Raw genomic sequence first — 13,743 nt, forward strand, 5'->3', positions numbered from 1 at the left:
ACATTTTATTTTCTAATATTGATAGTTTCCTTATCAACAGTCACACAGTTTGCCATTGTCTAGACATTAGGTAGCTCGGAGGATTTACATTTTGCCGTGATCCACTTAAATAATGTATTGCCAAGACCAATGTTTTATTGTGCCACGGTGCTGTAACGTTTCACAAATCATGCCAAAAGGTAAGGTTAACTCATGGGACCCCAAGATGATGGTGGTCAAGTTGGGGCAATAAACCAGAGAGAACTGTGTCGAGTTAATAACTTTGGGCAATCAGTGTTTTGAATCTGTTATCAACAAATGTCCAAATACTGGAGGGGCTAGGGGTGGGAGAATTGCTCGCTCCCATTCCTCTTCTTCTTTAGAAACTCCTGCCAGAGTTTTCAACCTTCTCTTTCGTCTTTAACCACTTGTCTACAGCCTCCCTACGCACGTACATATCCTGTTGCAAGGTGTGAAAGGAGAAGGTCCTCTCAGACAGGATGTTGGTCCCCGAGCCACGCCACCTCTTCTGGGGTCTTCCGCCTACCTTGGGTCTTTTCTCCTGGGTCCTGCCTGTTCAGGGCTTGATGCACCCTGGCTCCTGGAGTGGCCCCCCCTCTTTCACTCTCCTCAGGTCATGCCAAGCCCCACTCTCTCCGTCCTTTCCAGTACTTTCCTCCACCTACTGGATTTTGTAAATTGTTCCTTGCCGTGATGATTGTTCGAATGGCGAGAAATTGAATTTTGGTTAAATAAATTAATAAAAAACTAAATAAACTAGCTGGGACTCTTCTCTGCCACAGCCTCCTCCTCCTCCTCCTCCTCCAGCCTAGCTTGTTCTTTTTTTCTAGGGCTCTGGGCAGGGCTGCCGGTCTGAATGGGGCTTTGGCCCTCCTCCATCCAGAACACCACCCCAGGATCACCCTTTCCCTCTGCTTCTTCCTTTCCTTTGCAACTGTTTTTCTGTGGTTCCTAGTACCTCGTTTGCTGCTTTGTTTTCTCTGGATTGTTTGGAGTCCTAACCTCTCCTTCCTCTGAGGTACATAGACTTCACCACACAAGGGTTTGTAGGCTTTCAAAACTCCTGAATGAAGAATGATAAATATAACTTATGTTAATAAATTTGTGGCAGCCCCTTTGTTTGATTCCATGAGTGGATGGATATTCCAGGATGCACTTTTTGAGGCTTAATTGAGTAAATTATAACAGTTTGCATTACCATAATGCCTGTCAGTCAGGCAAGATCCCAGCATATTTTAGAGCCATAACACTTTTGATATATTCATGGAGACAACTCAGGGGTGGATAACACATTGTCTCCTTCTAAGAAACATAAGGAATGCCATACTGGGTCACAGGCCTATCATGCCCAGCATCCTGTTTTCGGCAGTCGGCAGTGGCCAATCCAGATCAAATGTACCCAGCAGGATCACAACGAATAAATCCAATCCTTTTTACTCATAACCAGAGACATGCAATGCTTTTCCAAGTCTACCTGGCTAACAATGTTTTATGGACTTTTCCTCCCGGAACTTTTTAAACCCTAGCTCATTTTATGGCAATTTCTCAGGCAGCAATGGAACAGATCTATTACTGTTATTAGCTGCAAACCCTTGAAAATTCAGTGGTGGATATGTGACCCTTCACCTCCCTAACCCAATGCCAGTTTTCCTCCCCTTTCCGCCCTCCTTAGTTCTCCACCTGCCGGTGTGCTCTTCCTTCCTGGTTGCTTCCCTCCGACTCTGCGGCTCTGCACACAGTGCTCACTCTGTGGCATAGAAGGCATGGTCTACAGCCAAGCTGGAACAGCACAGACAGGCAGAGGGATACCACGAATTTTGAAGGCTTAAGCGTATTTAGCTCCATATTCAGATGATTTGTTTGGCTAAGTTTGGGACTTAGCCAGATAAACCATGGCTTTTGACATTCCTGCCCATGTTCACCAGCTCCGACTTATCTGGCTATGTTGCCATCTGAATAACAATTTAGTTTGTAAGTTGTAGGAGTTATGGGGGTGGTATGGAGCAGGTCTGACTTAGCCGGATAACTTAGTCAGATGCTGATATTCAGTGTTATCCAACTAAGGTATCCAGATAAATCTGGTCCTGCTGTGGATCCATAGGCATATTCTGACTGCTTGATTTGAGGGGGGAAAGAGGTAGGGAGGTCAGATTGGCAGGGGGAGGTGAACTTTTTCTTCCCCTCCCCCCCCCCCCGAATTCAGATTGATTAGAACAACACTAATTCCCAGGATATTTGCAGTCTGCATAAAGTCTGCAGTCTGCATATTTGCAGTCTGCATAAAGATGCAGACTGCAAATATTACACCAGGTCCTAGAACACCAATATACCTCCTGTTGGGAAAACAAAATAAGCTGGACTGCTATGGATCCCTACACAGAACCTATATGCTAGTACCTCACCTCACACACAGATGGACCTTCGGCAAATACAGAATTAGAAATGCACAGAGAAAAATAGGAATTTCCAAGAAGCCAGATTCTGCATGCAATAAAACACGGGAGAAATAGAAACGAAAATGCATTTCCTTCTGAGCTGAGCAATAAACTAAGTTAGCTATGCAAATGGGTATCTCTTTTAATATATTCCAATCATTAAAATAAGAATAAAATGCTTTTTTTTCCTACTTCTGATGTCTGGACATTTTGGGTCCTAACAATAACATAAACACTCACCTCCCACAAGAGCAATGACAGGTACTCAGCAGTCCCAACATAATAAACCTCCCACCCCCTCCAGCAGCCATGCATATGCTGCATCTTGGGTGCGCATGGCCTGGACTTTCTTTCTCTCTCTCACACACATGTACACTCTTCAGCTGTTGTTCATGTGCTTCATCAGCAAGTGCTTCCCCACATCTCCCTCCTAGCAGGAACTGCTGTAGCACCATATAAGGTTCTTGCACCGGCTGCCAGCCCTTCCCTAGCCAGCCGCAGTGACCTTTCCTCTCTCCCCCCCCATATCCCCGCTCTCTTGTACACTCACTGGCTTTGCCCATGGAGGGCTTGCCTGTGTAGATTCAGTAATTTCCTCTCCCCCTTCAACATCAGTTGCAGGCCTAGGAGTTTTCTTGGCTCACCCACTTCCCTTCCTGTGACTAAGCTTGCTTTCACCTTCACTGTCTATGCCATTTTCCCATTGGCTGCCGGTGTCCCGCACATTCCGATTGACTCCTGGCCTTTGCTTCCTATGGCCTGGATTTATCAAAATGCGATAAGTATCGCATGTGATAGCAAAAGGGGCATGTTTTATGCTAATATACAGTCTATTGCAAGTTGCACTAATTACCTATGCAAAGAGCTAAGTTAGCACAAACTGCGATAACATTTTCAGACTTTGTGATAAGTGCCATACTGTTGTATTCAACCACTGGTAATGAGAGAGAGCAAGAGAGAGCCTAGCCATAGTGTCCTCTCCCGAGATAGGTATTTGTAGCCCTATGATAGGCCCACCTAGTAACTCGAGGTGAGGTTTAGGTTTTCGTGTAGGGGATTAAGAGCCACTTTGACATTCAATGTGAGATGTACGAAAAGAGCAGTGGTCTCTTGTGAAGATTTGATGGCTTTCGGAGTGAAAGCCATCAAATCTTCACAACATCTTGGGCAATGTTCACAACATCTTGGGCAATGTTCTCTCCACCTAGCTTGATGGACACTCTACCTGGGTAACATCAAGCTAGATGGAGAGAACATTGCCCAAATCTCATCTTGGAGTGAGTTTCCTCACTCCAAAGGCCATCAAATCTTCACAAGAGACCACTGTTCTGTTCGTACATCTCACATTGAATGTCAAAGTGGCCCTTAACCCCCTACACTAGTACCTAAACCTCACCTCGAGTTACTAGGTGGGCCTCCCATTGGCATACAAATACCTATCTAGGGAGATGATGTCATGGCTAGTCCCTCCCCTCAAACAGCACCCCATAATGTAAGAAGGTGTAGTTAAGTCTGTACAATAGCATTTCACAGACTGGCAAACCCAGCCCACCCCTCCTCTTTTTGAAATTTGCATCACACCATACGATATGGTGCTATCACATGCGTTAATGGGGCTTTTCACATACGATAAGCCCTTAACGCATGCAAAAACACCTTAGCGCATTTTGATAAATGACCCCCTATGATTGGTCGGTGGGAATGGACGCACCATCAGAAGGACATAAAAGGGTGATGCTTTCCTGCCTCCAGTTTTGCACAGTTATTAGGGAACCCAATGCAAAATTTAAAGTTGCCAAATCTAGCCACAAAATCATTAAATTAGCAACCCTGGCACTAGGTACATGGTCTAGGGAGGGCAATGTCCCCCTTCGTGCCCCTTGTCCTCCCTCCCCACAAACTTCACTCATGTGCAGAGCAGTCCTAAAGTTATCCAGATAACTTTGTTTCATCCAGGTGTATTCAGCAACGCAGCCTCGCCACTGGATAACTTACCCAGACTGCCTGTGGCTGACTGTGGACCTCATGATATATATATATAGTATAGATTAATGTTGGGTAGATCAAGGCGGAGGGGATTCATCTGCCACCTGTAAAACATTTTCCCAATCCCTCACTTCTATTTAATTTACAAAATAGTCTTAGTAATCTTTATTTTTTTTTGTGGCTAGTCAGATTTAGCTTCAACAACAGCAAGGAGAGAATGAGATTCTCCTGCACTTTTTGAAGGTAGTTTTGTAACCATGCTGGGCTAGAGTCTGCCAACAACTTTTACCCGCAGACTTTATCCCACATTTTCAAAGCAAACATGTGCAGAAGTTTGCTCTGAAAATGCTCGGATAACAGTTGCCCCTCTGTACGCACAAGCCCACCAGTGCAAAGCTACACCTGCTCTTAGGAGGGCGTGGCTTGTGTGGTTGAATTTATGTGCCCGGGCTTTGTTAAATTTTGCTTTGCAAAGCATGCAAGTCCCAGCTCCACCCCCCCTGGAACTCCTCTCCCCAGTTAACGTGTGCAACTTTATGCACACAAAGCCCGAGGCCATTTTCGAACAGCCGTTTACACAAATAAAGCTGTGGCGTTATGCACCTAAGTAGGTTTGTATGTTCAGCCCTATTTGTAGAGAAAGTCTTCATTAAAAAAAAAAATCAGTGCAGGAATTCAAATCCTGCCACACAAATGCAAGAAAGAATAGTCTACCAGTGAAACTTATTCTCAACAACTTGCTCTTTCCATCTAAAGAAGATTTACGTCAAGTCAATTACAGTGAGTGGAAAGTTTCACAGTGGCTTTTAAAGTGGATTTACACTGATTCCCCAGCGGTTGCAACAGAAGGTCACTCAGAGGAAAAGAGAAAAAAAAAAGGGTTTCGTCAGATGCAGCTGAAAAGAAGCAGGTACAGCCTAGCCTGGTGCACTTTTTAACAGACATGTTTTTACCATTAAAGACAGCCCTAGGGGAGGGCACTCCGATCCTGTACTGCACAGAGCTCTCTGTGACAAGAGACGGAGGATGGGATTCTGGAAGGGTTGTAACTGAAAATCTTCCAAAATCTGTAAAATCCTGAAACGCCCCGTGCTCTTACCCATCACAGAAAAAACTTCTTATTTGTGTGAAACATCCTTTTTTTTTACCAAATTTATTGCATTATTCTTACATCCAGTAAATTAATAATAGTAAGCTTTTTTTGGTCAAACCTTTTTTTCCTCAGTTTTTAAAAATGTTTTATGGATTATTTTGTAAGTTAAAGGAACTGACTTGTCATAGCATGGGGAGGGAAATACTTGCACTCCGTTCGCTGTCCCGAACCCCCCTAATGAACACACAACACCATTTTTGGCTTTAAATTAGGCCACAGTTTATTAACTAACCCGAGCCCTTACAATTCACTTTAGCTATAGCAAACATGCCCCTCCCCTATACCCCCTTTCCTTTTGGCCTCCACCACTTTGTCCCCAGTGGTGGAGCTGCCCCTCCCCCCCTTTCCCACCTGTTCTGCCTCGCACCAGCGAGAGCAAGCTCTGCCGTGAACCTTAGCCCAGGGGTTCTCCAGCCAAACCGTGCAGCAGCCCCCTCCCAGCTGCACGAGGCATTCCCCCCCCCCCCAGGATTCCAACATAGCATGGGCTCGGGTTTCCCGCCACTGACAAGCCGACTTATGTCGACTTGTTGCCCTACTAATTGCCTTCTCCAACACCTATTGCAGGGAGTTATTGAACCAGTCTATCCCCACTTCAAACGGATGAAGCCCGACCCCGCTGCACAATCCTGCTTCTACCGCCCGATACCCTGAATAGCTTACCCAAAATCCCCCCCTACCACCCCATCCACTTTCCCCGTATAAAAGGCAACGATCCTCCCAAAGTATGCCTTGCCGACTAGAACACGCCTGCGGCCGTCCCACATGCTCCAGATCCGGTGCTCCCCCTGCGGGCGTTTCCATGCTCTTCTCTGCGCTCTAGGAAAAAACGAACGGCCCGCAAACCCAGACACATCCTGTCACACGCTGTTTCCAAGAGCTCTGAAACAGAAGACACACTAGGTAGTGATCTTGGAACACCTCCCCCCCCTCCCAACCCCGTACCCGACCCCTACTGACCCCTTCCCTCTGCCCGGACATCCGACCGGTGGGCATTGGACTTCGCCGCCCCGTAATGTGAGTCCCTGCCGCTGGTAATCCGGCTGCTACCGCGTAAACAACGAGCCATCTTTGTGTACGAGAAGGGACCATCCCTCCGGACGCCTCCTCATATCTGTTTGCTACTGCCGGAACAGGCTGAAACTGTAGATGAAACAACTTCAGCCACGCGGCGTAGCTTGCCCGCCTAGAAATTTGCTGCCACTAGTAACGTGCGTCCCATTCCTTCACATTATGGTGCAATTTAGCAACCAAAATTGCCAATCCTCCGGGCCCCGAAGAAAGCCCGCAAAAGCTACAAAACAGTGCCACTTCGTACCCTGACCAGCACAGCCTTGCTAACTCCGCCGACACCCTGCTCCCGTCCACGTGACGCATCGGTAACCTCAAAACTCTGTGTTCCCCTATACCTCATTGCATGCCCACCCCTAAGGACCCGCAGCACCCGAAATCTGACCGCTGGGTTCCCCGTCCAACAGTTGTGAAAGATGAAAACAATCCTATTGCAATCGTACTGTGTCCCCTTAGCAAACGACTACCTGGCCACATCACGACGAACCAACGCACTCTCTGGCCCAGTCCCCCTTTTCAATCATATTGCTCTAAGGGCCTCACCGCTGCTGCACCGCCTGTTAATTCAGCCCCCCACATGCTCGGTGCCAACTGGGCCCTGAAACACGCCCACTACGCTTCCACCCCGGCTCCTGAAAATATCTACTCTCAGCCACACGCCTTGTGGACATCAGACCTTCCATAAAACAAAGGCATATGCCTCCGTCTGCGTGCTCGTTGCTTGTCGACCCTGTTCATCCCTATGTGCGCCTTCCGACACCCAAGGCCCAACCCGCACCACTAGGACTTAACCCCTTGTCCCCACCGCACTCATATTACCCCGCAGCCCTTATGGCTGCTCTGGGTCTTGCTGCGCATGCCTGATAGCTGGCTAATGGATGATCATGTCTACGACTTCTTTCTTCTTTTTTTTTTTTTTTTAATATCGTGGCCCTCTCCTGGAAGAACCGCCTGAGGTAAAATCTTCGAAGACCCCTGTACTTCCACCTGCTCCTGCTCGCTCCCTGACTCTGTACCGGACTCTTTATCTCAAACCCTGGGCTACCTATTGTGCTAATCAATCTAATGCCCCCTCCTCTCCCCTCCGTCCCCCTAGCCCCCTCCCCTTTTCCTTCCCGTGCACACATTTATGGTCCCTTCGTGTGAACCACCCTCACCCCTGCGTTCCCATAGGCCTGGCCATGGAAAAAACCTTGGTTCCACTCGGCCTTGTCCCGTCGTGTCCTTGGATCACTGCACTCCCCTTGCTTCCGCCCACACACACACCGCATGCCAGGAATCGTGCTGCGGTCCTGCGCTTTGCCAACAATCCCTCGCAGCTCAGCGCTGTGCAGGCCTCTGCTATGGCCTAGTCCCTTTTCTACACATCCCTATCCTTCCTCTTCCCCGCTCTGCCTCTCCGAGCGCTGACTTCCTTAATCTCTCACCGCCTTGCTGTGCTGATCGCCCATCACTCAAATTCTCCGGCCGTCCCCACCCCCGCCTCCCGACACAGCCTTGTCACTCCCGCCCAAATGGGCGTCGGGACCTAGGCCTTGCAACCCGTTTCTCCTCTGCCTACACTCGCTCCCGCCAGCCTCTGTCACTCAGAAGAAAGGTGTGGGTCCGTCCGTCGTCCTAAGGCCCCGGCTGCATATCTGATCTTGCCCTGAGGTGCACAAAAACAGGTCTAACGGGGAGGCCCTCCCGCCTCGATGGCCTCTCCCTGTGCTGTCTCGCCTCCCTCCTTGAGCCCCCACCTCCGTGTCGCTTGTCGCATATTAGCCCCCGCAGGATCTCGCTCGAATTTGGGGTGGGAAGCTCAGCCTGCGCTCAATTGCGCCGCACAGCAAAACGCCTCTATTGGGTCCCGGCGCCCCCCCGTTTATTTAATTAATTATTGATGTATTTTATTTTATTATTATTATTATTATTTTTTTTTTTTTATACAACCTGGCCCGTCGTTGGCCCTCCGCCTCGCCCGCCACTTTTCCTCATCTCGGACTCTTTTCTCCCGCTCTCTGGACACGCTGTACCAGGTACAACAACTCGGGCGCTCCTTCCCTCAGGTCTGCCCTGTCGTATCTGGCAGGCAGCCTGCCCTGTGTTACCAGGCCAATGAGGAGCCAGCATACTAACTTGTGCTCCTCAAGCACCAGTGCCCCTTCCCCCTCTTCTGCTATCCTTCTCTTCTTTTTCCCGCCTTCCCTTGGCTCTCCCATTTCGCCCCCTCCCCCTCCTACCTCTGCCCTGCTACACTCCGCACGATTTCTCCCATGTTGTGCTCGCGGCGCAGTATGAACCTGCCCCGCTTGTCTTTTTTTTACCTTTGCAGCACATCATACGGTCCGTGCTGTATTTCGGTTGCCTGCTGGTTTGCAGCTCCTCCTGTATCCTCCTCTTTCCTAATTCTTGCCTTCTCTCTGTTCTGTGCTAAATCTTTCTTTATTGCTTTACCCAAGTTTTCTTTATCTTCCCAAATTTCTGTCATCTTCCGTTCTCTTCTGTCTAGGGGGGTGCAGCATGACCTTGAGAGATCTTTCCAGGCGGGTTAAGACATGCAACAGTGGTGGGCCTGGAGGGTCACAGGGAATAGTCCTGTGCAAGCTTGACGGTGCAGCCTGAGGAGAGGAACATCATGTTGCAGCATGTCAGAGGCAGCTGTCTCAGGGACCTTCCACTGATTAACAGGCTAACTCAATGACTGCCTAGAGTTCCCCTAGAAAACTCTATTTACTAGTCAGCAACTGAACCCGTGAATGTGCTCATTTGACACTGTGCAAAAGGCAGCTGCATATACCAGGGGAGGTGAGCCAGGGCTGGATTTTAAGCTCCCAGCACTGTTCACCTGTATCACCGGGTACCATCTGGCAAACATTTCCATGAAGAAATAAATCAGAGCTTGACCAGATTGATGAGTACAATCTCGTATTACTTCTGCTTAAGCGAAAAGCCACTCAGCCTTGATGCACGGACCCTGCGAGACCAAAAAACCATCACCCCATGTACAGTTCTACGTTGCTTGAGCAGAATAAAATTTAAATGGTATAATAATTAGGCGCTTTAATGATACAGAACAGCAGACCAACCATAGTAACCACTGCCTCCTGTATCCCAAAGGAGAACTAGGGATCTAGTCTTGGTTGTGTACTTTCCGATAATTCAAGTATCTTTGGATATTTTAATCTGCAAAGGATTTGGTATAGTGCACAGCTGGTGTGCAAAGGAGTGTTTCAAACACAGGGGACTAATCAGGCACTATCACGCTGTGAGCTGTTGCCATGTATTTTTTCAATTACTGAAGTACTGAGGTCTGGAACAGGGGTAGGCAACTTTTTTCCAACCGGGGCCACGTCACTGGCTCTTCACTGCAGCAAGGACTGGGGGGGGTGAGGTCCCCTGTGGAACTTCTACATCACAAACAGTTCTCTCTCACTTTCTTTCCCACTCACTCGCTTCTCTCTCTCCCACACATCCCTCTCCCACACATTCTTCCTCTCTCCCTCATACTCCTCTCTCTCACTCTCACACACACACTGTCCCTCTCTCTCTTTCCCTCCTCTCCCGCTCACTCTCACTCACCCCGAGGCTTCTTCTGCTCCTTGGCCATTGGCAGGATGGAGTCTGCCGGGGTCACTTTCTTTCTTGTCTTTGCTGCCCCTCCCCTGCCCAGGGAGCCGGGCTCTTGCCCCTGTAAGGCCCAGCCAGGCTTATAGTCCGGTCCATCTGGTGTCCTCGAGGATGACCTCTGTTTCTTTTTGCTTCACATTCTGGTTTTTCTTCTGTTTATCTGTCTGGAACGTGTGCCCTGACCAACAACTAGCCTGCAACTTAGTTCAGAGAGCAAGCTGCTACTGCTTGTTCAAGTACACCCATTGATTTGCTCTGTTATCGTATTAAAAGGGGCTTCTTCCGTAGTCTGTCAGAGCTGGGCAAGAAACCAGTTTCGCTGTGTGAGCCCTCCATTGTCCAATGCTGTGGGGGGAAAATATGTGAAACCTGGTGCCTGTTACCAGACCAGAGCCTGCGAAGGGGATAGCGCGTGCACAGTGGTCCCTGACCAAGCGGAAGCTCTGCCCCCCCTCCCACCTGGTGGATATCCCTGGCACTCTCTGCACCCGCCAGGTGGTGGTGGTGGTGGTGTTGGGGGCACCAGGCAGTGTAATGCTTCATGCTGGCAGCCCAGTCTGTGTGAGTCCCCCACCCCCACCTCAGCCACCAGCTTCCCACACCAGACCGGGGCTCCAGAGACTCACGTTTCGGGCCATGCCATGCCCTGACTGACAGCACCACCCGCCAATCGTGGCGAAGACTTCAGGGAAGGGGCCGCGAAATGGAATGAGCGGGAACCCAAGGAACTTCCCCATTCCGTGAGCAGGGTCACCTCAGTGGGCGTGCCTGAAGCCTGGTGATGTCATCAGAACACGTGCCTGCCATTGGTTCATGCGCGGTGTTCTGGGGAGGAGCAGAGAACTGTTTTGGGCCGATTCAGTATGGAGCGCTCGGCTGAGCGCACCTTTAGCCCCAGTTTGGCTGCGCGTTTTCGACGCGCTATTTTTACCCCTTATACCAGTGGTCCCCAAACCTGTCCTGGAGGGCCACCAGCCAGTCGGGTTTTCGGGATATCCACAATGAATATGCATGAGAGAAAATTTGCATGTTGTGGAGGCAGTGCATGCAAATTTTCTCTCATGCATATTCATTGAGGATATCCCGAAAACCCGACTGGCTGGTGGCCCTCCAGGACAGGTTTGGGGACCACTGCCTTATACAGTAAGGGGTAATAGCGTGTCGAAAACGCGCGGCCAACCCCCCCCCTCCCGAAACTAATAGCGCCCACAATATGCAAATGCCTGTTGATGGGCCTATTGGTTATTCCCGTGCGATACAGAAAGTAACGCCTGCCCAAAGGCAAAAGTTAATTTCGGCCGGCACAGGGAAAGTATACAGAAAAGCAGAAAAAACTGCTTTTCTGTACACCCTCTGACTTAATATCATAGTGATATTAAGTCGGAGGCCCCAAAACTTAAAAAAAAATTTAAATTAAAAAAAAAAAATTTTAAATCTGCCTGCAGCCTTGGGGTTGGAAGACGGATGCTCAATTTAGCCGGAGTCTGTTTTCTGAACCCGTGGCTGTCAGCGGGTTCGAGAAACGACGCCGGTAAAATTGAGCGTCGGCTGTCAAACAGCTTCTGTCAAAAAGGAGGCGCTAGGGAAGCACTAGTGCCCCTAGCGCATTCTTTTACTGCGGGCCCTCATTTAAACACTCGATCACGCGCCCAGGAGAGTGGCCTGGGCGTGCGTCGGGAGAGCAGGCACTCCCCTCGAAGCGCCGGCTCTCCCGCAGTTTTTACTGTATCTGCCTGATACTGTGGAACAGGAGACCATTTTTAAAAACTGTGGCAGCCGGTGGGATCTTATGGCGAACACGTGGGAGGTAAGCAGACTGGAAGGATGGGGGAGGTGGGTCTCAGTTTGCCCATCCCTGGTCTAGAAAGCTACTTGGACCTAATATTCTTCCGTCTTTGTTGCCCTTGTCTCCTTATCATAGATTTCTTTTTTCAAAATGTACCATAGAAGTCCTATTGAATCCCCCTCCCCCCACCCACTGCCCTTACAGCTATAAAATTCTAGTAGACAGTGTACTGTATACATGGAAGGTTGCACCTTGACAGCACTTAACAGTCACAGTAACTCATAGCTTCTCTCACAGTGGGTTCCAGTGCTAGCCACACTACCACCGGCAGCCGGGACACATCCTTAGCAGGGAAGACCAGAGAAACTGTGCAGAATGGATGGGCTAATTGGTTTCTATCTGCCACCATCTACTGATATTAGTATTTTGCTATGTATCTTGCTCTAAGCTAAGTGTCCTAAGCCAGAGGTGAGGGGGGTGAGGAAATGTCTCAACTGGAACTAGAACCATCTAAGGGATGGATTGTTTTTAATCACAAAATATATTTCTGTCAGAAAGCTTTCTAGGTACTGAATTTGGGGCGAATACATTTACTATACTGTTGTTCTTATCTTTCTAATTTTGTTTCTGTAGGATTCCCAGCAGGGGAGCTCCAGAAACCTTTCTTCTGGGGCAAGGACTATCCCCGGTAAGTTGAGCAGTCCAGATTCTAGCACTGCAGTTCTTTAAGATACTGCAATCCTGGTTCTCAAACACCCCCCCCCCTCCCCCCATCCCGACTGTAAAGCATTTATTTCGGTTTACTATGTACTGGGCCTTAACATTTGCAAAAACTGGATTTTCTGATAAACTGATCACTTTGACATTTAGCATACGCTGTTTAGAAGCACAGCACTGACAAAAGCAGCAGTATTTGGTCTTTGAAACATTCAGCCTTCATGGGTTCATTTATTAACCGTCGCAGCATGGCAACAAATATTAAATTCCATGACTTGCTGAAAGCGTGCCTCCAGTCTCCTGGTAAATGCCCGACACTTTATTAGTGTCCACCTACACCATGACTTCAATAAAATCTGCTTCTTTGCATCTGTATACCAGCGTGTTGAGTTATGGATTGGCACGTCTCCTTATCAAGTAAAAGTAAGTAAAAGCAGCATCGGTCTTAAGATTAGATTCTGTCATGTCAGTAGTGCCACAGATTTCCTTGGCTTAGATTTTGCAGGCATAAATACACAATTTTTGATGGCGTTTTTTCAGATCCACATTTTCCTTTTATGCTTCATTCACACACCGGTTCTGATTCAGGAGCAGTGAGCATGAATTACACCTCCACTATGGGGTGTAATTTTCATACCCTCCCCCCCCCGGGAGCTTTGCACCAATCTTCAAAGTGAAAGTGCATGCATAGTTTTATGTTGAAAATTGTTTGCAGAAAACGTGCTCGCACCCGCTTTTCATGTTGGAGGCCTTTTCTGACCAATACTACTATGCGCATGCAGCCCAATTCTATATCAGCTGGTGTAGTCAACTTCTGTAGTCCATGAGTCACATATGTAGAAAGTGCACACAGACTTCGGCTCTAATTTTCAAAGCGGACTTAACGCGCATCGGTCCGCTTTGAAAACTAGTGGGTAAGCGCAGGCCCTTGAGCAACCTACACTTGCATGTTCCCGAACGCGTGGGGAGCAGGGGTAAAGGGTCAC

General features: G+C 48.6%; 1 protein-coding gene across 2 annotated transcripts in view; it reads left to right on the top strand.

Annotated features, from left to right (window-relative positions):
• PHEX (phosphate regulating endopeptidase homolog X-linked) overlaps window positions 1–13,743 on the top strand; it is a 275,511-nt gene that overhangs the window by 222,776 nt on the left and 38,992 nt on the right. For both annotated transcript variants that reach the window (XM_029603400.1, XM_029603401.1), the window contains exon 16: window positions 12,674–12,728. In XM_029603400.1, the coding sequence (XP_029459260.1) occupies window positions 12,674–12,728 (55 nt within the window). The remainder of the gene's footprint in view (window positions 1–12,673; window positions 12,729–13,743) is intronic.

The sequence above is a fragment of the Rhinatrema bivittatum genome, chromosome 5 (genome assembly GCF_901001135.1).
Source record: "Rhinatrema bivittatum chromosome 5, aRhiBiv1.1, whole genome shotgun sequence".
Classification (NCBI taxonomy): Eukaryota; Metazoa; Chordata; class Amphibia; order Gymnophiona; family Rhinatrematidae; genus Rhinatrema; species Rhinatrema bivittatum.